This window comes from Anabrus simplex, chromosome 2 (genome assembly GCF_040414725.1).
Source record: "Anabrus simplex isolate iqAnaSimp1 chromosome 2, ASM4041472v1, whole genome shotgun sequence".
NCBI lineage: Eukaryota > Metazoa > Arthropoda > Insecta > Orthoptera > Tettigoniidae > Anabrus > Anabrus simplex.
The window spans coordinates 1,218,153,263-1,218,176,012 of NC_090266.1; the positions used below are offsets into that span (position 1 = coordinate 1,218,153,263).

General features: G+C 38.1%; 1 protein-coding gene across 7 annotated transcripts in view; it reads left to right on the top strand.

Moving 5' to 3' along the window:
* Positions 1 to 22,750, top strand: part of DNAlig3 (DNA ligase 3) — a 957,513-nt gene that overhangs the window by 684,490 nt on the left and 250,273 nt on the right. For all 7 annotated transcript variants that reach the window (XM_067142216.2, XM_067142215.2, XM_067142218.2 and 4 more), the window contains one exon: positions 9,859 to 9,936. In XM_067142216.2, the coding sequence (XP_066998317.2) occupies positions 9,859 to 9,936 (78 nt within the window). The remainder of the gene's footprint in view (positions 1 to 9,858; positions 9,937 to 22,750) is intronic.

A 22,750-nucleotide genomic window follows, 5' to 3' on the forward strand; every position in this document is an offset into this window, starting at 1 on the left:
GCGCGTAGAGGCGCGCGGCTGTGAGCTTGCATCCGGGAGATAGTAGGTTCGAATCCTACTATCGGCAGCCCTGAAGATGGTTTTCCGTGGTTTCCCGTTTTCACACCAGGCAAATGCTGGGGCTGTACCTTAATTAAGGCCACGGCCGCTTCCTTCCAACTCCTAGCCCTTTCCTATCCCATCGTCGCCATAAGACCTATCTGTGTCGGTGCGACGTAAAGCCCCTAGCAAAAAAAAAAATGTATGTATGTATGTACATGCATCACGAGAAAACGGATAAATAGAATATGATGAAAATCAGTATGCAAAGTCGAGGAATAAGTCGCTACAATCTCAGACATAAATAATTTTATTCACACTGACAAAAAGGGTAGTTTATGGGAAGGCCTAAAATTTAATTTTCAAATGTTTGTTATTAGTGGTCATATTTTAATAAAAATTGGTATTCAAAGTCAGGGAATAAGTAGCTACAATCTAGGCTATAAATAATTTTATTCACGCTGAGTGAAATGGTAGTTTAGGGGGAAGGCCTAAAATTTAATTCTTAAATATATGCGTCATTAGTGGTCCTATCTAATTGAAAACTGGTATACAAAGTCGGATAATGAGCCACTACAATCTAGGCTATAAATAATTTTATTCACGCTGAATGAAATGGTAGAGTAGGGGAAGGCCTAAAATTGAATTCTCAAATATTTATATTATTAGTGGTCGTATCGGTAATTACTACATTACCAAAGTTGTATAGAATTAAATTTACGACCATTTATGTCTTATACATTTTTACCTACTGGCTGTGATAACATAGATAATAATGAATTTGTATTTTTGTTGCTAAGTCCATATCGACGCCGAGCCACGAGAAAATTGGTTAACAGAAGTTAATGAAAATTGTTATATAGAGTCGGTGAATAAGAAACTAAAGTCTAAGCTATAAACAATTTTATCACCCTGGATAAAATTGTAGTTTAGGGGAAGGCGCCTAAAATTTAATTTTTAAATACCTATGTTTTTGGTCCTATCCAAAAGTACTACATAACAAAAGTTACAGAGAATACCATTTCCGATCATTTATGTTTTATTCAGTTTTACCGTACCAACTATGGTGAGTTGTATTTCAGAGTTGGAAGCAAACTTAATGTGGAGGCCTACAATATCGAAAACGCATAACATTGATCAACAATAACATTACATTGAGCATTGTTTTTTGTGATGTTATTTGTCTCTTATGCTGCCTCTCAACTCCGATAGATATACTGCTGCATTCCGAATATAATAGCCTGACTGAATATTGGCGGGAAATAGCAGGGGAGTTAGAAAACTTTCTTCTTTAGCATCTCATTCCTCTGGTTCATACATTTTCTGATACAGTTGGTACGTAACACACTGGTTCTTCATAGTATTCTAGTTATTCTATCCCTACTCTGACGCGCTGTTTTGAATGAGCAGTGTGCACACTTAAGGCAGAGGCTCACGTAGTAGTAGTAGTAGTATTAGTAGTAGTAGTAGTAGTAGTAGTAGTAGTAGTAGTAGTAGTAGTAGTAGTAGTACCTGGTCTAGAATTACAATTTAGGCCTATTTCAAATTATAGCACCACAGTTCATTAAATAACTCAAAATTCAACCCTGAAAAGAGCCGTTTCTTAAGAAAAGCTTCTTCCTCTTCACTTTTATTAAATTCTACATTCATTTTATTCCAAATCATCGGTGAAGAGGGGGTTTCTCCTCTGGCTTGGAGGAAAAATTTGCCTTCAACTCAGATAGATTTTTCCGACTGATCGAGTACTCCTAGGAAACAGATTAGTAAAAGGGCATAATTTTTGCCCTGGTAGTCTCCACTATTCGACCCTCTTCCCATCTAAAAAAAAAAGAAGTGTGTTTACGGATCACGGCTGTCTGCGGCTTGGTCATTTCAGCTCTGGAACTTTGGACTGTTAGATTGGCAGTGTAGTCCTGTTCATTAAAAGTGAGAAAATGTGTGGTGTTTCATTTGATTATTTAATATGAAACCATTGCTTCTAATCGCGCCATTCCTACTGACGTCATTGTAATGTATGTTCATTTCAGTTGGGAAAACCGTTAAGACAGTCTTTCTGAGGATGTAAAAAGGAAGGTGGGGAGTGAGTGTCTACCATTATAATGAAAACTCCCCAACCTGATTGTGACTGATGATATGCAAGCGGGTCTACCATTTCAGTGAAAATTCCCTAACTCAGTCTTCATATGAGAAAAGATGTTCGGTGACTTCCCCGTCGTGTTTCTAGGGTAACGTTAAGAGCTAGGCAATTTAATACAATCTTTCTCACAACGTGTACACTAGAATTCCGTATACAATGTAGAATTCCGTGGCGAAGCACGGGTACATCAGCTAGTACATAAATAAATTCACGTATTTTATATTAGTTTGTATCTGTATTAGATAGAATGATATGGATCAGTAGCTGGCTGGTGCAGGGTAAGCACTGCAACGTTGCCACTGGCCACTGTTGCTATTGAAATTATTTCTAAACACATTCAATTAGACTTTGTAGAATTTTAGGTGGTATGTGTAAAGCATTATTACATGTCCGTTCTTACTTCATATTGTGTGAATATCTTTCACCATCATCTAATCTTGACAAATACCTAATTTTTTAATTATTTATTCAAAGTCCATGAGGGTTAACAAAATCAAAATATTATTATCATAGGTGACTTTAATCTCCCTTTGATAACAGGTCCAGCTTTTGATGTTTTAAATGGTGAAGCTCTTTGACTTCATGGCCCTTTATAACTTATAATTCTATTAATGACATATGAATGTTGTAGAGCCTCCATAACTCAGGCGGCAGCACATCAGCCTTTCATTGCTGGGTTCCATTATTCAAATCCCTGTCACTCCATATGAGATTTGTGCTGGACAAAGTGGAGACGGGACAGGTTTTTTTCCGTGTACTCTGGTTTTCCCTGTCATCTTTCATCCATCAACACTCTCCATTATCATTTCATCTGTCAGTCATAAATCATTGCCCCAGAAAAGTGCAACAAGCTTTGGCAGCCGGCACAGTTCCTATCCTCGCCGCTAGATGGGGGCTTCATTCATTCTGCTCCTGACCTGGTCGAATGACTGGAAACAGGCTGTGGACATATGAATCTTATTTTAACAGATGTATCTGGTTGAATTGTAAACAGAGATTGGTACCCTCTAGCTGCATTGTTTCTCAGAGAGATCGTAAAGCGATGAAACAGTTTCCTAGAGGCAAACTTTCATGCTATGTTCAATTTGCTCCATGATTCAGATGTGTCAGATTTAGAGAACATTAAAGCTAGTGAATATGTTCATGATGATGTTGATGCTTTTATGTCTCACTGACAACTTTTAAGGTTGTAAGGGATGCTGAGATGCCTCAATTTTGTCCCACGGGAATTTTTTATGTGACTGTAAACCAACAACACAAAGCTGGCATATTTGAGGCCATTTAAATATCACCAGACTGAGCCAGATTTGAACCTACCAAGTTGTAATCAGAAGGGCACCGCTGTACCATTTGAGCTACCCAGCTGTGCTACTGAATATCACGATGCCTAGAAAGAAATATTATTATAACAAAAAGTAACCACCATATTTCTTTAAAGAAATTATACAAAATCTTAAGTTTAAAGAACTTCCACCAGGCTGAGTGGCCCAGACAGTTGAGGCGCTGGCCTTCTGACCCCGATTTGGCAGGTTCGATCTTGGCTCAGTCCGGTGGTATTTGAAGGTGCTCAAATACATCAGCCTTGAGCCGGTAGATTTACTGGCACATAAAAGAACTCCTGTGGGACAAAATTCCAGCACCTTGGCATCTCCGAAATCCTTAAAAGTGTACTTAGTGGAATGTAAAGCGATAACATTATTATTAAAACAACTTCACAGGAAACGTGGATCATATTTGGAATATATCAAAGCATAGTCAACTAAGAAATTTTACCAAAGCATTAATTAATAAAGCATACAAAGATTTCATTCAAAATATTGAAGAAAATATCAGAAAGTATATAAAGTCATTTTGGAATAGCAAAATGTGCATCTTCAAAAAACATGACACTAAATAATGTTACATAGGAAAATACTCAAACTGCTTCAGATTCGTTTGCAGCTTATTTGCAGTGTACAAAGGCAAATTACCGGTGGGTAGTGCAAATACTGTCACTGTTACAGATCACAAGAAGGTATTGTCTTCCTGCTGCCCTATTACCATGTAATTTTGAACATTACATACCTTTTAATTTGAATGCTAAGTCGTAAAGAACTGACATTGTGTATGGTAAATTATCACTACCGAAACTTTCCACTGCTGGTACTTGCTATTGATTTTCAAAATGAAGATTTTCTTTCTACCCTTCCTTGAAAGTTACCTGTAACTGTAGTCAAGGTCGCAGCTCTTTGTGTTTGACTGACGCGATAAGGAGGCGGGAATTGAGCGGTAACTCACATTCCTGTTAGACCATAGCTGCTGTAATAAAAGGGGTCAACTGCAGAGAGTATTAGAAGGAATATTTGAGCATTGGTATAGCAAATCACTTCTACTCAGACCATAAGATGCAGCCTTATTTTAGGCAGTATTGTTTGTGTTTTATGGTACTCTCTTACATTAACACACTCGCCATTAAAATAAAATTGAAGCCCAGATCATCATTTGGGTCGGCCAGAATACTTTCATACTTCCTAAAGGCATGTTCAGAGGTACTGTGCGAACCTCTCTTAGGTTATAAAAGTTGCTGTAATTGAAAGTATCTAGAAAACGAGTAAAATCTGTCCAATTTTTAAATGTGAAGAATTTAATAAAATTGGAAATTATCTGTCTGTTTGTGTGTTACGCAGGCCAGCTAACATTTTATAACAAATCTTATATTACTTTATCTACAACAATGTAAGATGATGTATCCACATTAATCAGCAGTAGACATCAGCCATAACCAACTTTATTTTACACAGAATGGTTTTTAATGTCCTTCACAATCGGAGAACTCTTGACGTAATCTATACGGACACTCAAAAGAATTGGATAAAATTCACTATAATGTCTTAATTGGGAAATGTTTCAGTGTTTGGACTTGTGTCAACAATGTTGTATCTTACCTCCGTCATAGAAGGCAGTGTGTCATACCGTAATTGTAAGTAGAACATTTACTCTGTGCATTCAGGAGCTTCCCAGGGTTCCAACCTTGGTCCTTTGTTCTTCAAATATATATCAAATACTTGCCTTCTGGATTTAAATATTCCAACTGTCTTTTATGTGCAGATGGTATTAAAATAAACAGAAAGATTAACTGTAGTAGGGATATGTATTATCTCCAATATCATATAGACATCTTATACAATTGGAGTGAAGAAAATATCTTAATGTGTAAAATGCGTTGCTTCTTATGGATCATATATAACGAGTCTCAAACTGATCATACTTGAAAAATAATGTTACACTTACTTGTGTTAAGTCTGTGGATGATTTGGGAATCTAATTCACAGTTTGTCTGTTAAGGAGCACATTATTTACACAGTCAGAAACCTGGTTTCTTGATAAGAATTACAAGAGATTTTAGGGTATTGTACTATATAATACATTTGTAAGGTCAAAAATTGAGTATGCTTCGGTAATATGGTCATCCAATTATAAGACATACCAAATTCAGCTTGGTAAAGTTCACAAACGTTTCCTGCAATGAAAACGAAAACCTACAACCTGTTTTCCAGTCAATGACTGGGTCAGGGATGGGATGAATGAAGCCCCCAACTTGCAGCGAGGATGTGAATTGTGCCGGCTGCTGAGGCCGTGTCGCACTTCTCTTGGGCAATGATTAATGACTGACAGATTAAATGAAATGATAGTGGAGAGTGTTGCTGGAATGAAAGATGACAGGGAAAACCAGAGTACCTGGAGAAAAACCTGCCCCAACTCTGCTTTGTCCAGCACAAATCTCACATAGAGTGACCGGGATTTGAACCACGGTATCCAGCGGTGAGAGGCTCGCATGCTGCCACCTGAGCCACGCAGGTTTGTTTCCTGTAATACATAAATATATTATAAGGAATATCAGAGATTTGTCCCCAGAAGTGCCATCCGTTACAATGAACTTCTGAATGAGTTTAATTACACTTTACTATTGAAAAGATGAGAGATGAATGAGCAGATATTTCTGCATAAGCTTGTAAATAATACAATAAGTGACAGCTCCTGTTTTCTTCAACAAATAGCATTTAATACCAGGAAAGATCCAGGCAGCTCTTTATAATCCCAGTTCACTAGTTAGAATATGCACAATGTACAATCATATGCAGCATCGGGGGCAGCTCTAGAAGGGTAGAGCCATGTTAGCGCTACAACCAATATTGTGAGCAATAACTATTGACAACTAACCAAATTCTTTTTGCCAAACCAAACCAAACCAAACCAAACCAAATCAAATCAAATCAAATCAAATCAAATCAAATCAAATCAAATCAAATCAAATCAAATCAAATCAAATCAAAATCTCTTTATTTGCAAATGAGGTGTCTACCTCGGTGGCAAGTACTAAAATACATTATTGTCAAGCACTAAATATTAAATTAACAAGAGAAGAAAATTTTCCTATAATACAATATTATACAATTAATGCTAACAACTTTTTTTATTAAACACACAGCTCATCCTTAATAAATTTATATTGTTTACAAAATTCTACTTATAATATCTCCTGTACTACTTACAAATGTAGTCAACTGATATACAGTATGTGGAATTACTTCAAATGAAACTATACAACTGGTATAAGATTAAAATTTACATTGCATTTATTTACTTTTTTTTAAAACCTAAGTAGCATAACGACCTGCTGGCCCCTTTTGCCACCACTTTTCAGAGTTCCTGAAGGGCCTTCACAGCTACCGTAGTGGTCCCAGGGCCCTCGAAGTCCCCACTGTACTTCACCCCTACAGGCAGTCCCCTACTTTGGCTGTCCAAACTCCTTAGACCAGGGGATGGAATTAATTTATTCACACATAATTTTTTATTGATAATAACCTGCACTGGTCGAATGCCCTCTAACACTTCATTTATTTTCTCTGTTGCTGTTTATTCTCTTCTTGAATATCTGTACAGATTTTGGAAAAGGATCAAACACTACCCCTGGTAAACTGTTCCACTCCTTCACACCCTTCCCAATGAATGAAAATTTACCCCAGTCGCTTGTGCTAAAATTCCTTCTAATTTTATATAATTATATAATTATATAATTATAATTATTTTCCAACTGAAGCCTTTCACGGATATCTCCCCATGCTTCTTCTCTTGTATAGGCTCTATATAATCCTATAAGTCTAGTTTTCTCCCTTCTCTTACTTAAAGTTTCTCACCCAAGTTCCTTTAACATTTCTGATACACTACTCTTTCTCCTGAAACCCCTGGTACAAATCTTGCTGCTTTCCTCTGCACACTCTCTATTTCTTTTATTAGGTATTCTTGGTGAGGATCCCAAACACTGTTTGCATATTCCAATAATGGACGAACCATACTTAAGTAACTTTTTTCTTTTAATTCTTTATTGCATCCTTTAAGTAGCCTCATTATGACATGTAACGATCTGTATGCTTTCCCAACAATGTCATCAACACGACCCTTCCAGTGCAAATTACTTTCAAATCTCACACCTAAGTATTTGCACTTGCCATCTTTTGGGATAACTACCTCATCCAAAGTATATTCAAATTCAGTTTTGAAGCTCCTGTTTGTAAAAGTTGTAACAGTTGATTTGCCTCCATTAACCTTCATATTATTTTCTTCAACCCATTGTTGGATACTTTCAAGGTCCCTTTGTAATTCTGAACAATCCTCAATGTTATTTATTTCCCTATAAACAATTACGTCATCTGCATACAATCTTATTTTTGATGTTATATTGTTCCCTAACTCATTTGTGTATATTAAGAAAAGTTACGGACCGATTATACTACCCTGTGCAATTCCTTTCCAAACTTTGTGTTCCTGCTATACATTATTTCCTACTTTGACTTTCTGAACCCTTGAATTTAGAAATGTTTTTATCCAACGTGTAACCCTTACGTCCAGTCCTATTCCCTCGAGTTTCTTTAATATTCCATGTTCCACTCTATCAAAGGCTTTGGAAAGATCTATGGCTATGCAATCTAACTGACCTCCTGAATCCAATTGATCTGATATGTCCTGCTAAAATCCCACCAGCTGTGCCTCACAAGAAAATTTCTTTCTAAATCCAAACTGGCTCATCATGAACCAATTTTTATCATCGCATATCCCTCTGATGTACTCTGATATTAAACTTTCCAGTATTTTACAAACTATACTGGTCAGGCTGATTGGTCTGTAGTTCTGTAGTCCTCAACACCATCTTGTTATCTGCAGAGGACTTATGTATCCATTTGTACAGGCTTGATAGCACAGTTCTTGGTAGCCTAGGCGTAGGTGCAGGGGGTGAAATTTTGGAGGTGTGGATTTGCTTGCACTTAGTATAGTTATTTTTATACACCATGACTCTGTCCACAGCCATGTTCTGCCCAGAAAAATCATTGGCTTGTAGATCAAATTTATTTGTTCTTGGTGCTCAATTTTTCATGGTTCTCAACATAAGACTACTATGCAGTGCTGAGCATCATGCTCTGTAAAACTTCCAAAGTTTGCAGTGTTATGGTACGTGAATAGGCCTACCAATTTTTTTTTTCTATAATGCTTTATACCACTCTTTCTCTTGTTGTAAATGCTTCGATAAAAATAGTTATAACAAGTGAATAGATAATTGGTTTGCAGTTTTGTTTTCCATGCTAGCAAAGTTAGGAGAATGGATTCTTTTCTCCAACTAGGTGAGTTGCATACAGGGCGTGTCTTTCCAGCAGTCTGTGTGTCAGTAAACAAGCGATGTTTCATCTCCATGTTGATGATTCACAATGACAATGAAAATTGAAAAGATTACTCCTCCTAATCAACACAAACTATAGGTATTTAAAAGAAATGATCTTTTATTCAGGACTAGCTTTGGCCTGTTTCATTGGACCGTCTTCAGCTTTATAGATAAACTCATAAATTTAGAATACAAATTAGCACACATTAAAAATAATTATTTTACAACCATAGATAATAAACATGGATTTCGATATGTTTGAACTGCGTAGAGATTTGTATGAATATAGAAGTCCTTATCAGTAATGATATATATTAATGCACCTGTGTATATGATATAATTTCAATGTCGACTTGGATGTACAGTGCACTTCTTCTCTTTAAGAAAAGAGAATGGAACTAGGAAGTGTTGATGTCATGTTGCAATTAATATGAAACATCTTCCCATTAGTACCAATACTGATCATCCAAAGTTTTAATCTGTCTACAATACGTCTAAACTTCTGTTAAGTACAATAAATTAAAATCTATAAAACTTGTTTTCAAATGTCATGTACAGTCTCCTTATGTTTACAATCTTTACTGCCTGAAAGTTGTTAGTCTTCGCTCTGTGTGTGTATTTAATGATCTTGAGAGTTATGTGAAATTACTAAAGGAAGTTCACTGTGTAAGTAATTACAGCATATTAAGCACACAGCATTGCAACAGAATGTAAATTCAATGTATATGATTTGTTTCATTGAAAATTTGAAAACATGTTTCTGGAACTTTGCATATTTTAAATTTTTTCATATATTATTTCAATTTCCCCATTAAGTGCTTGTAACCTCTACTATCTTGTTTAAGCCACCTGTAATTGGAGTCATGCTTTGTTAGTGGTATGAATGAATGAATGAATAAATAAATAAATAAATAAATGAATAAATGAATGAATGAATGTTAACTGAATTACTTGTACTTAATAATTATGTATTATTTTCTTGTTATAGGTGTACTACAAATGACCTTATGATCTTCATTCGTCTTATAAAACATGATCTTCGTATAAATGCTGGGCCCAAACACATGTGAGTTGTGAGTTCTTTGAAATTAATACAGTTATCCTGTTGTTATTGTTTATGATACATGAGCAACACATTTCTGTCACTCAAGGGCTACTTGTCTTGCTGTCAAAGTAACGGTTACAATGCAAGCTGGTGCATACTTCATACTGTATGACCTCAGTTTGTGGATTTTACAAAAGGCTCTGTTATTTTCACTTTAAGAAAAGAGAATGGAACTAGGAAGTGTTGATATCATGTTGCAATTAATATGAAACATATACATCTTCCCATTAGTACCAATACTGATCATCCAAAGTTTTAATCTGTCTACAAGCCCTACCCCCAACCAATTACACGCGCACGCACATGCCCACGCCCACGCACATACACACATACACAGAGTTTGCACTCTCTCTCTCAACTCTCCTCTCACTAAGTCAGTCAGTCACAGTCACAATTGTTGTTCTCCCTACCACTTACAAAATAACACTATAATACCAATATAATGGTCCATTATTGGACATTATAAATTTTCCAGCTAACTCATTCTTGGTTGCCTGCGTTTCGCCCTCGTGTGCTAAGTTAGGCTCGTCAGTTGGGACTTAGCACACCACCCAAGACGCAAGGCTAGTGCATACCGTGGAGGCCACTGCATAGGCTATTTGAAGCCACCAGCAGTGCCAATGCACTATGAGAGCTATGTCTCATTTCCAAAAATAGATGCCTGCCTGGCCATCAAATGATGTAGATGTTGATTCCCATAGGGAACCTAAAATATTTGTCCCGAATGAGTAAATTTATAATACCAATATAATGGTCATTCTTAGCACACAAGGGCGAAACGCAGGCAACCAAGAATGAGTTAGCTGGAAAATTTATAACGTCCAATAACGGACCATTATATTGGTATTATAAATTTACTCATTCGGGACAAATATTTTAGGTTCCCTATGGGAATCAACATCTACATCAAATAACACTATTACGCCAGCTACACAGTATACAGTACCAGTCAAACGTTTAGGACCACATACAAAAATTATGAAATGTCATCTAGAACCTAAAATTGTGCTACTAGACGTCCGTATTTTTTCCTGAGGTCTCACATCTAATATGATATACTGTACATCACCTGATTTCATTGAGTTACATCAAGTATTGTAGAAGTTATACATTTTTAACAGTTTGAAGGTCACATCACGAAGTCAAAATTTTTGGAAATATTATGTACTCTATACTCTAATTGGTTGTAAGTATCACCACCAAGATTCTTTTGTAGACTTAGCAATAGGTGGGGGTCATTTTAGTATAAATATAAAAATTCCGAAAGAAATGCGGCACTGATTTTTGTGTGTTTATTTTTTTTCAAACCAGTGCTAAGGCGGACAATTTTTCCTTGTTCTTGTCATAGGTCTCAGTGTGACCTATTAGCATTAGAAATGTGTTCTTGGATGCCATCTGCAGTGTGCAAATGAAACTATAAGGGCAGGTAAGTCTAACAGCGATAGCTCACCCCGAGACCTTCGGCCATACATGACAAAGACAAAGAAAAATCAAGCATCTTGGCACTACTTTGAAAAAATAAAACACGCAAAAATACCTGCGCCGCATATTTTTGGAATTTTTATATTTATGCTAAAATGGCCCTCGCCTATAGCTAAGTCTACAAAAAAAAAATCTTGGAGGTGTTACTTGCAACCAATTAGAGTGCTGGTATACAGTACATTATATTACCAATTGTTTTATATTTTTTTGGTATGACCTTCCAGGAATTAAAAATTCATAACTTCTACAGTACAGTACTCGGACTAACTCAATGAAATCAGGTGTGAAAGCTCAGACAGAAAATTACAGATGTCTATAGGCACAATTGTAGATTATAGATGACATTTAGTGATTTCTTCATGTGGTCCTAAACCTTTGACCGGTACTACACAGTACACACTATTCTACTACTGTCACTTATACTCTACGGCGGTTCCAAAAGTAGACTATCATAGCCACTTAGCTGGCAGTTTGTGCACAACACAGTCTCACAATTCTGCAGGTCTCATGCTGTCCATACACTCACAACAATCTTCGTTCACTGTCTTTTGCCGATCCCGTGCTGCACCAGAGACACAATGTCCACTTCACAGCAGCTGGACACAAGAGACTCAACTCCTCAACAACAGAGCGAACAGAGCGATAGACTCAGTTCCACGGACAGAGCACTCGCTGCACTGCACTGCACTGCTCTGCTCACCTTTCTGTGAACTCCATGCTGGTACTTTTACACCCACTGAAAACTGACTGAACTAACTGCCAGATTGACCCACTGAACTCAGCTGGAAGGCTGGGTTCTCGAGTATAGAGTCTTCTCAGTTCGAAAGCAGTATAAGACAAAGATTCTGAAGCGACTCTTTTTCTTCCACCCTTTAGAAAAACATTCGAAAATAGCACATACATGCTTTTGTATTGCGCATCTGCAATACGTGTTGTAGTATTCGGAAACTCCTGCAGGCACTGGGTTGTTAAGTGGGAAGTATTGTACCCGACAGGGACATTAACCAAGGACTAGTGATCAAGTGGACGCGTATTTCTTTGTCTGGGAATGAGTTCGCAGGATCTCGAAGCTTGGAACGCCATGGGCAAGGCTAGAATGTATTTCCCCCAAGCAGAGCTAGGGAATCCCTGGATGAAAATAAGGAAGAAGGTATCCTCACCACAAGTCGTTAGTGAGTGGGAGAGGTAAACTTTTTAGCATCGTAATCTTGGAACCAGTATTATTATTGTTATTATCATTACCATCATCACACAAAAATAAGGAAGGGATGATACATTGTAATGTATACATAGCTTGACTTATTTCCTGTATCTCCTAAGTGGAGCATAGGGCATCAATGAACTTCCACCACCGGACTCTGTTCTGTGCTATCGTCCTGATCTCTGTCCAGGTCTTCTCTCCTTCTCCATCCCTTCAGCTATTACACTCCTCCTCCATGTGTTCTTTGGTCTGCCTCTTCTCCTGCTACCTTGTGGGTTCCATTCCAGGGCTTGTCTTGCTATGTTGTCTTTATCTCGCCGTAATGTATGCCCGATCCACTTCCATTTCCTACGACGCATCTCAATATAAATGGGTGTTTGATGTTTTTTTTCCCCACAGCTCTTCATTGGAGATTACTTGTGGCCACCATATCCTCAGGATACTCGTCAAACTTCTGTTCACAAATGTTTGAAGTCTGCTAATCAGTTGTTTGTTAGTCTTCCATGTTTCACACCCATAGTGCAGTACTGACTTGACATTTGTATTGAAGATGCGTAGTTTGGTATAGGTGTTAAGTTCCCTTGATTTCCAGATAGGTTTCAGCATTGCAAATGCTCCTTTAGCCTTATTTATTCTATTTCCTATATCCTCTATAGTTCCTCCCTCAGGGGTGACTCTACTTCCCAGATAGCAAAACTGATTGACTTGCTCGATCTCTTGGTTTCCTAAAAATAATAGTGCCTCGTTTCGGTTATTATAGTGCATCTCCTTGGTTTTCTTTCCATTTATCTTCAATCCCACCTCTGATGCTTCGGTTTTTAAATCATTCAGCTTTGCTTCCATATCCTTAAAACGGGTGGCTAGCAAACACAAGTCATCCGCAAAGTTCAAGGCCTCCAATTTGCCTGTTAGTGCCCATTGAATTCCTCTTCGGCAATTCATTGCCTTAATCATAAGATCCAACACCATCAGAAATAGTATAGGTGACAGTAAACATCCTTGCTTAACTCCCGTGTTTACTGGGATGGGCTCAGACAACATCCCCTGATGTAAAACTTGGCATGTGTAGTTCTCATACATTTCTTGGGTTATCTTTATAATTTTCTTTGGAATCCCGAACTCTTTCATGGCTTTCCACATCTTCTTCCTCATTACACTATGAAATGCCTTTTCAAAGTCTACAAATAGTAGATACTGTACAGTGACAACTGCAGCGCAGTGTGTTTATCTGGTCTGTACAGGAGTAACCTTCTCTAAATCCTGCTTGTACTTTCCCTCAGCCTTGAGTTAACTCGCTTTTTGATCCTTTCTAAAATTACCCGTGAGAGTACCTTACTTGGTATCGAAAGGAGGGTAATCCCTCTCCAGTTATCGCATTCTAATAAATCTCCTTTCTTCGGAAGCTTGATCTACTGTCCTTTCTTCCTATCTGTGGGGGATCTTCTCTTCTTCCCAAATCTTCTTGAAAAGTGGGAACAGAATCTCAACTGAAGTACCCACATCTACTTTCAAGGCCTCCGGTGCGATATTGTCCATACCTGCCGCTTTACCATTCTTTAGTTGTTTAATGGCCCTTTGGATCTCGGTTCTTGATAGCGGTTCTGTACTGATAGCAACATCTTCCTGCTCTTCTACTGTCATCACCTCTGTCTCCTCTTCCTCGATTGTTTCATGATTCAAGATCTCCAGAAAGTGTTCTCTCCATCTTTCTAGCTGTTCTTTTTGTGTGGACAATAATCTCCACTCTTTGGCTTTCACTGCCTTGTCAGATCTAGAAAACTTTCCTGTTAGTCTCTTGGTAATGTGGTAAAGGGTCTTACTATCATTGTTTTGTACTGCCGTCTCAGCTTGTGTTGCAAGATTATTGATAAATGCTCGTATGTCACATCGAAATCTCCTCTTCACTATTTTGTTAAGTTCATAAAAGTCAGTTCTAGCTTCTGCCTTCTCTTTTTGTGTTCTTGCGGTATTGAGTCTTTTCTTACATTCCTTCCTTTTATTCATGCTCTTCCAATTATGTTCAATATCCTGTCCTTCTTCCTCTCTTAGCTGTTGGAATCGGTTACTCAATTCTAGTGAAAAATATTGTTACACCTCTTAATCCTTCAGTTTATCCCAGTTATACAGGGTGACCGACGGGAATCTGACATTTTTAGCATGGCTAGTACTCTCTTGGTAGGAGTAGTGGGGAGCAGAATTGTCAAGCAGGACACTCGCCATGCATTGCCGTTTCAGTAGTTATGGAGCAGTGGTCGGTTGAACATCGTATTTTTGCAGAATGGCAGGTCTGTTATAACAGTGCAGCGACTTTTTCGTGTGCGTTGCAACCGTGGGCGTCGTGGTGCCGTTCCCAGCCGCAACACGATTCTCAGTTGGGTTAATAATGTACGGACAACAGGATCTATTGTTAAAAAGACGCCACCAGGTCCAACTAAGACAGCAAGAACACCAGAAAACATCAAGCGTGTGAGAGCCGCGGTGACGCCATTCTGCACAAATGCGTCATACGCAAACATACGATGTTCAACCGACCACTGCTCCATAGCTACTGAAACGGCAACGCATGGCGAGTGTCCTGCTTGACAATTCCGCTCCCCATTCTTCCTACCGAGAGAGTACTAGCCATGCCAAAAACGTCGGATTCCCGTCGGTCACCCTGTACTTCATCCTCCTCTTCTGATGAATGTGCCTAGTACTTGCAATCTTCAGTCAGAGCGTAGCTACTACTAAGTGATGGTCACTTCCCACATCTGCCCCCCTCTTGTTCCTTGCATCGAAAAAGGAGGTTTGCCATGTCTTGCTGATAGTGAAATGGTTGATCTGATTCTCCGTTCTATGGTCAGCGGAAACCCATGTCACTTTATGGCAATTCGAAGATAGTGCCTCCTATCACCAACCTGTGGTAACTACAAAATTCAATAAGTCTTTCACCATTCTCATTTCTATTACCTATACCATGTTTTCCCATTATATTTTCTACTCCTTGATTATCATTGCCAACTTTTGCATTCAGGTCTCCCATCACGACCATAATATCCCTTTTATTTGCCTTTAACAGCGTTCGATGTAGCTGACCATAAACTTGCTCTTTTTTCTTCTTCTTCTCCTGCCTCTGTTGGTGCATAACATGGCACCACTGTAATTGGTCTAACTCTTGATGCAAATCGAGCTACTACAATCCTTTCTGAGACTGGGTACCATTCTATCAAACTCTTCCTTGTCTTTTGAGTGATCAGTAATCTAACACCTCCTCTATGTTCTTCTTCTCTTCCTGAGTACAGCAGCGTGTCCCCTTCCTTGGTCTTTATCTCACCGAACCCAGTCCATCTCGTCTCACTCAAGCCTAGTATGTCCAACCTGTATCGCTTCATCTCCCTAGATACTTCAGCCAATCTTCCTGCCTGCCACGTTGTCTGTACATTCCACATTCCAATTCTCGTGTCCGATTTCATGCTAAAAGTCAAATCCATTTTATCCATCCAGCTTCTATTCATTGATGTTTCTGTAATAGGTTAATCTCAGGCGTGTAGGTTATTGGCCTTCAGCATCCAAAGCCTGGTGAAGGGGCTGCCTTCTAAGTAGCCAGGCCTACTGATTTTCTGTCGGGATTTCTTCCCTTAAACTTTGAAGTTCCCACTTCTGACTACAAGGCAGCAGTTCCTGTTCTATTTTCCCCGAATAGGAGGGTTGCCTCTTGCGTCAGTTGCACCGTTCCGAAGTCCCTCTTCTCCGCCTTCACTGCCGTTGAGGTCTTCACCGTAACCCTGGCAAGGGACCCTTACATGGGACTACCAGCTGGGTCAGCTGGACCAAGGTTTTTTAAAGAGGTGTTACTCCTCTATCACTCGCCCTTTGTCCTGACTTGTGACAGGCAGAGCCTGGCTTCCCAAACATTGGGCCCAGGTTCGTGGGAATGTATACATAGGCATTACAGTTATTGTATAGTATTGAGTAGGTAGATTAAAACGTTGTCAATTAAATCATATGTACTCGTAATTCAATATGGAACCAATAATGAAATTTATAACCTTGGATGATTGGAACCCTTATAATAATAATTATAGTGAGCAGAGACACAGGGCTTGACATGAAGATGTCACTACTAAAATAAATGTGGGCGTGTAATTAATAATCCTGTATTTGTATTTTGATTCCGGGACCTTGGATCGAAATTCAGGCTGTAAAGTGCTAGTTTGAAACATACGTACATAACTGTGTGTGTTGTGTGCCGTAGACCAAAGAGATTCCAATACCAGGAATTATGGAGTTTCATCCTAGGAGTTCGACATTGAAGCTACGAGGGCAGTAAACTGACCGATGGCCGTCTCGTAGCTACATGAGGTGTCATGAGGAGGAGGCTGAGTACCCTTTACTTGCATGACTCGTATTACAATGGAATATCCATTTAAAGTTCATTAATTTTTAAATAATAATTGATAGGGTTCCTTTCCTTTAATATGTAAATGTGGTAATTTAGGGCAAAAAGTGTTCAGTTTTGTAAATATGGTAGATTTTATTCTTCAGTTTCATTTGGAATATTTTTTTTTTTTTTTTTTTTTCTTTTTACATAGTTTGACTTAGAGTAAAATTGTGAGTGCCCGTAGTGTCCACCAGAATGTTTTTTTGTATTGATTGGTACTCAGCCAGTTGTATCATCATGCATGCGAGTAGTATTTTGAGGTAGTTTATTCGACGGATGGAAGGAGAGCCATCGTGAGGTTCGAAACATGTCCTCCCTTGTAGCTAGGTGAGAGACGGAGATTTGAAATTTGTTCATAAATTAAGTAAATGGCTGTGAGTTGAGAAGGTAGTAATGTCATCCTATGAACTTAGTAGAGTCTTTGATGGAAGTATTTTTAATTGCCAATTCTTTCGTCGTGAGTTTTTGTGTCAGTGCACAGGGAGAAATGTAACATAGTGATACAGCAGAGATTGCAAGCCAGGACTCTGAGTTGGAAAGATTGAACATCCACTATGAATTGGAATATGAGATGGAATGCCTCTGTGAACTAGTGTATTAACAGGATAAGTATGAGATAATAAGTAACGATAATATGAAAGCAGTGAAGGCAGATTAAAGTGAAGTTATGCGCCCGAGTTGCTAATGGAGAGATTTGTTGATGTGTTTCGGCTGACCGACTTGAGCAGCCATATATATGTATGACAGGAACACGCCCACCAGAGGGACCCCTGCAGAAGGAAAAGTGTGCGATAATTTTTTTTTTTTTTTTGTTAAGCCAGGGTTGTAGATAGTTGGGTCCCGTTTCCCAGACATGTGATTTATGTGTTTTTGACTCATTAAAAATATTATCCTTTTATTTAAAGTACTTTGATCACAGATAGATTCAATTAGCTTGTGTAATGCAGCCATTTTTGTCTGAATATGATAGTTACGGTTTTCAGTGCCCATCTGCAGAGTCCAGTGAACACTCGTTCGAACCTCACACCATGGAGATCCGTGTTCTTTTGTATCTATTGTATTATGTTTTGTTTCATTGTGGTTAGTGCATTTTATTTTGATTTGTCAACACAGGTTCCAATCCTGGGGTTGATTGTGTGTATGCTGGGTTTGATTCCGAACCAGAGCATTTAATGTTGAAATATTCCTGTGTGTTTAGTACATATTCTTTTAGATGGGTTTGTTATTTTGTTTATCAAGTAGGATCTAGGTTAGGCTTCACTCAGACTTGTGTGTAAGTTATGTAAATATGCCCCAGTGTTAATGGGTTTTATTGATTTTATTTGTTTAATATTCCATATATGCAAGATCATAATAAAGATCGACTTTATGATGGTACTTAGTCTCGTCCTCAAAACAAATTGAAACAATCTTCAACATGTTAGTTGCAAAATTTGTGATTATTCATGTATGTTCAATATGGTTATTTTGCATCAGTTTCCACAATCATCAGGAGGATAGTAAACCCTTTGATTTTAATACTTTAAAATAGTGTTCTCATTCAATTTTAATTATATGACACCCGTATTATCCTACCCTATATGCCGGGAAGTTATTTTTATATATATATTTATCATGCCCACTTATTTATACCCAGTTAACGAACCTGTAGATTTATCGCCGGAGAACCAATGGGTAGGGGGCGGGTGCAATATGTCTGATTGAACTGGTTTATTCAAACAGCTGGATATTTGAGTAACTAGGTCTTTTTTTAACGTCACACTAACACATCTAAGGTTTTCGGTGACACAAGGATGGGGAAGGTAGCAACCATGGCCTTAGCTAAGGTAAGAGCGCAAACATTTGCCAGGTTTGAAAATGGGAAACCATCTTAAGGGCTTGCGACGGTGGGATTCAAACCCACCATCTCTTGTATGGAAGCTTACAGCTACACAACTCGCTCAGTTGGGATATAATTCTAGAACATATTCTGGAAACTATTTTCTACTTTTTAAGCACATAAATAAGTACATATTTCTGAAAAGTTAAGCGCATAATTATCCAAGCCATTATTGTTGTTGTTGTTGTTGTTGTTGTTATTATTATTATTATTATTATTATTATTATTATTATTATTATTATTGTTGTTTTGGGGATTTTTGTGGATTGCAGAGGTGAAAGAAGGTGCCGGGATGAATGGGTCTAACTACAGTCTCAAAATTAATTTAAAACTTTAACAAAGGTTATATTTCTTTAGAATTTCAAAAATCAACAAATAACAATATAACAGGTACAATTAGCAATTTTGGAACAAGTCAAGGAAAATACAATATTAGTGAATTTGACAGGTCCTGGGATTCAAGCCCCTCGCTTTACAATTCTTGAGCTCCCAGCTCAAATTTACAATTCAAAAAAGGACAACTTCAGTAAAGGGCAGAAATCCCCCAATTCCAAGAACACTTGCTCTTAAAATTACAACATTTAGCCTTCAAGAGGTATACAGTAATCTTACTTTGAAAAAGAACTAATAGGCTCTCAGTTTTCCAAGCCTATTCAAGGCGACATCAACTTACAATTTCTGGATTATACAGGGGTTTCGAATACCCAACGTACTGGGCCTTCACTTGCACTCCCAGATATGAACCCTTAAAACCTAAAGGGCACTAGGCTGATGAAACAGGGGCTATTCCCAAACTATGGAGGTGACTCATATCGGAATAAATTAAAACATTACGGAAAGGAAGAAAGCAGTTACAAAACATAGTCACCTCAAACCAATATGAAGGGGAGCTCGAAAGGGTACATCACTCTCTATCCCCAATTTATAGTTAAAGATTTTATGAAATTTTTACATTAGCCGGCAGAAGTTACATTTTTAGGAAAGTAGGTTACATAGTTAGTGATTCAGACCTTTCCCTCGGGTTAAACTGCAGAGCTAGCAAGAAATGAAGATGTTATGTGGCCGTTACCTTGCAGAAGTTCTAGAAGTTGAAGAAGAGGTCGCCCGCCTCCTGCTTGACACACACACTCAGTAAGATGACGATCAGTTGGCCAACAGACGTGAAAATCCGCAGTTTATAAACCCTCGGGGGAAGTTCGAGACCATTCAAGATTAAACTAGCCACACCCTCTCATTTTATTGGGTAATTTAAAGGTTACACTCAAAATCGAAGGAGAAGAAGAAGCAGAAGAAGAAGGCTGTGGTTGGTAGAAAATTAATTACTGAAATTAGGGATTGGCTGGATTCAAAACTGGCAGAAAGAAAAGATAAATATTGCCAACCCAAAAATAAATGAACATCAATTAGTAAAAAAACTTATGAATACAAAACTTCTTTAAATCAAAAGTTCTTTCATTTCGCACCAGGGTGTATGATCATAGTTTTTAGCAGTGACATCTATGGAAGAATGTCCAAACTTCTTGATGAATGGCAAACAAAACAAGTAGAAATACAGTCAGTTCAGGAAACTTCACAATAACAAAATTATATCATATTTTAGTCGTGACATCTTCTGAGTAAATTTATAAGTTGGTCTAGTTTCAATTTCACTGTTTCACCAGTAGAGGAGTTGTTATAGACGCTAGATTTAAATGCGCGGCGTTGGAGTGTACCTCCCATACCATTATTATTATTATTATTATTATTATTATTATTATTATTATTATTATTATTATTATTATTATTATTATTATATTTTTAAAATTTTTATAAATTTGTACTTGCAGCATCAAAATTTTAAAAAAAGAAAAAATAGGTTTTATTCATAATTTACATTTCTGAAGAATTTATTGCATATTTTCTCCTGTATGTGTTTATTTTCTGTAGATCTGCTTAAGTAAGAAAGACATATACACTCATTGTCATAAAAGACTGCAATCTAAGAATTGTTTTTCAGTCAAAATTTTATAATGTACTGGTTGAGACAAAAGAAGTTTTAGTACATCATCATTACATCAGGTAAGCCCCGTGGCTCAGGCGGCAGCACGCCGGTCTCTCACCGCTGGATACCATGGTTCAATTCCCGGTCACTCCGTGTGAGTTTTGTGCTGGACAAAGCAGAGGCAGGACAGGTTCTCTGGGTACTCCAGTTCTCCCTGTCATCTTTCATTCCAGCAACACTCCCTATTAACATTTCATTTCATCTGTCAGTCATTTATCATTGCCCCAGAGGAGTGCTACAGGCTTCGGCAGCTGGCACATTCTTATCCTCGCCACTAGATGGGGGCTTCATTCATTCCATTCCTGACCTGGTCAGATGACTGGAAACAGGCTGTCGATTTTTATTTTCATCATTACATCAGGTCTTTGAACCATCAAAGCTAATCATCCCTATCTTCTTACTATTGACGGGATGGAAAGTGAAACCCGTAGTTCCTAAATTTGGTAAATGTTAACTACGCTCAAATGCTACTAGGTGGCTTGTGTATTTGAAGGGAATAGGGTAAACTGAGGACCCCAGGAAGGTAGGGCAGGCATTTGTTACACTTTATTTGGCTATAACAGTGTCTTCAAGGTCATTCATACTCAAGCCGCCATCCCAGAACTGCGTTAAATACATTATACCCGCTTGTGTTGCATGGGAGCCACCCATGCCTGTAGACATGTACTGATATGATCGGGCATGGAATTAAACAGACTGTCGTATGTTATCCTGTGGCAGGTTTGCCCAGAGTTGTTGACATGGAAGAGGCTGGTATCCCATCAGGTCCCACAACAAATCAGGTGATTGGGCAGGCAAGGAGGTATTGAAACATTACATAAACACTTTTGGAAACTGAAGCTGTGTGCAGGCGAACATTATTTTGGTAGAAATTGTCAGAAGTTAGCACATGAACTCTGTAATCGGTGATGAAAGATGGCTGTACGCAGAACATCACAGTAGAAATGAGGGACATGTACCGCTGTAAAGTGAGGCTCTGGCCATCCAGTCCCAAAGAAAATGCATGATTTATTGTTAAGCCAATCTTTAACATTCCATGTTGCTCTCTGTTCTGTTAATGGCAGAAAATGTAAAGGCCATCAAAATCATGCATTTGCTTATACTATCTATCTGGTAGAGATAACATGCCACATGTGTCTTGATGGTGGACAAGGTAGCTCATACCTCTCTGATGATCAAAATATCCTCTCTCCTGGTAGTCTGTCTGGGTTATCTACTGAGTATGGTTCCAGCAAGATTTGATTCTGAAATCCAAATGTTTTGTTAAAGAGGACTTGACTTAGTTAAATGTAATCTAAAAGCTTTCCAGTCTGTTAAATTTATATATTACACTATAACACACTATTAAACAAAGAATGACATGTCTTAAGTGTAGGCATTTCACTGCTTCTCACCCTTCTGAAACTCCTTGAGTTGTTTGCTCCGATGTCTCTTTTGTCTTCGTGTATACCTGTCGCCCATGATTCATGCCCGGGAAGTATTATTCCTGTCACATCACTAACACTTTTCTGATGATTGTTTGTATAAGTCTCAGGAAGAGCAACTGAAGTGCCCTTGTGCACCATTGCATAGAAATTCAGTCATTTGTGTATCTTCCATCCATGTAGGTATGTACCAACTTTCATGGATACTGAAGGGTTGTTGACCCTGAGTTAGCAAATAATATGTTAAGCATTCTTTTAGCTTCTCCTGCCGAGATAAATTTACACCATTTAAAAGGAGTAAATGCAACCGAGTTTTACGTGACTCTTG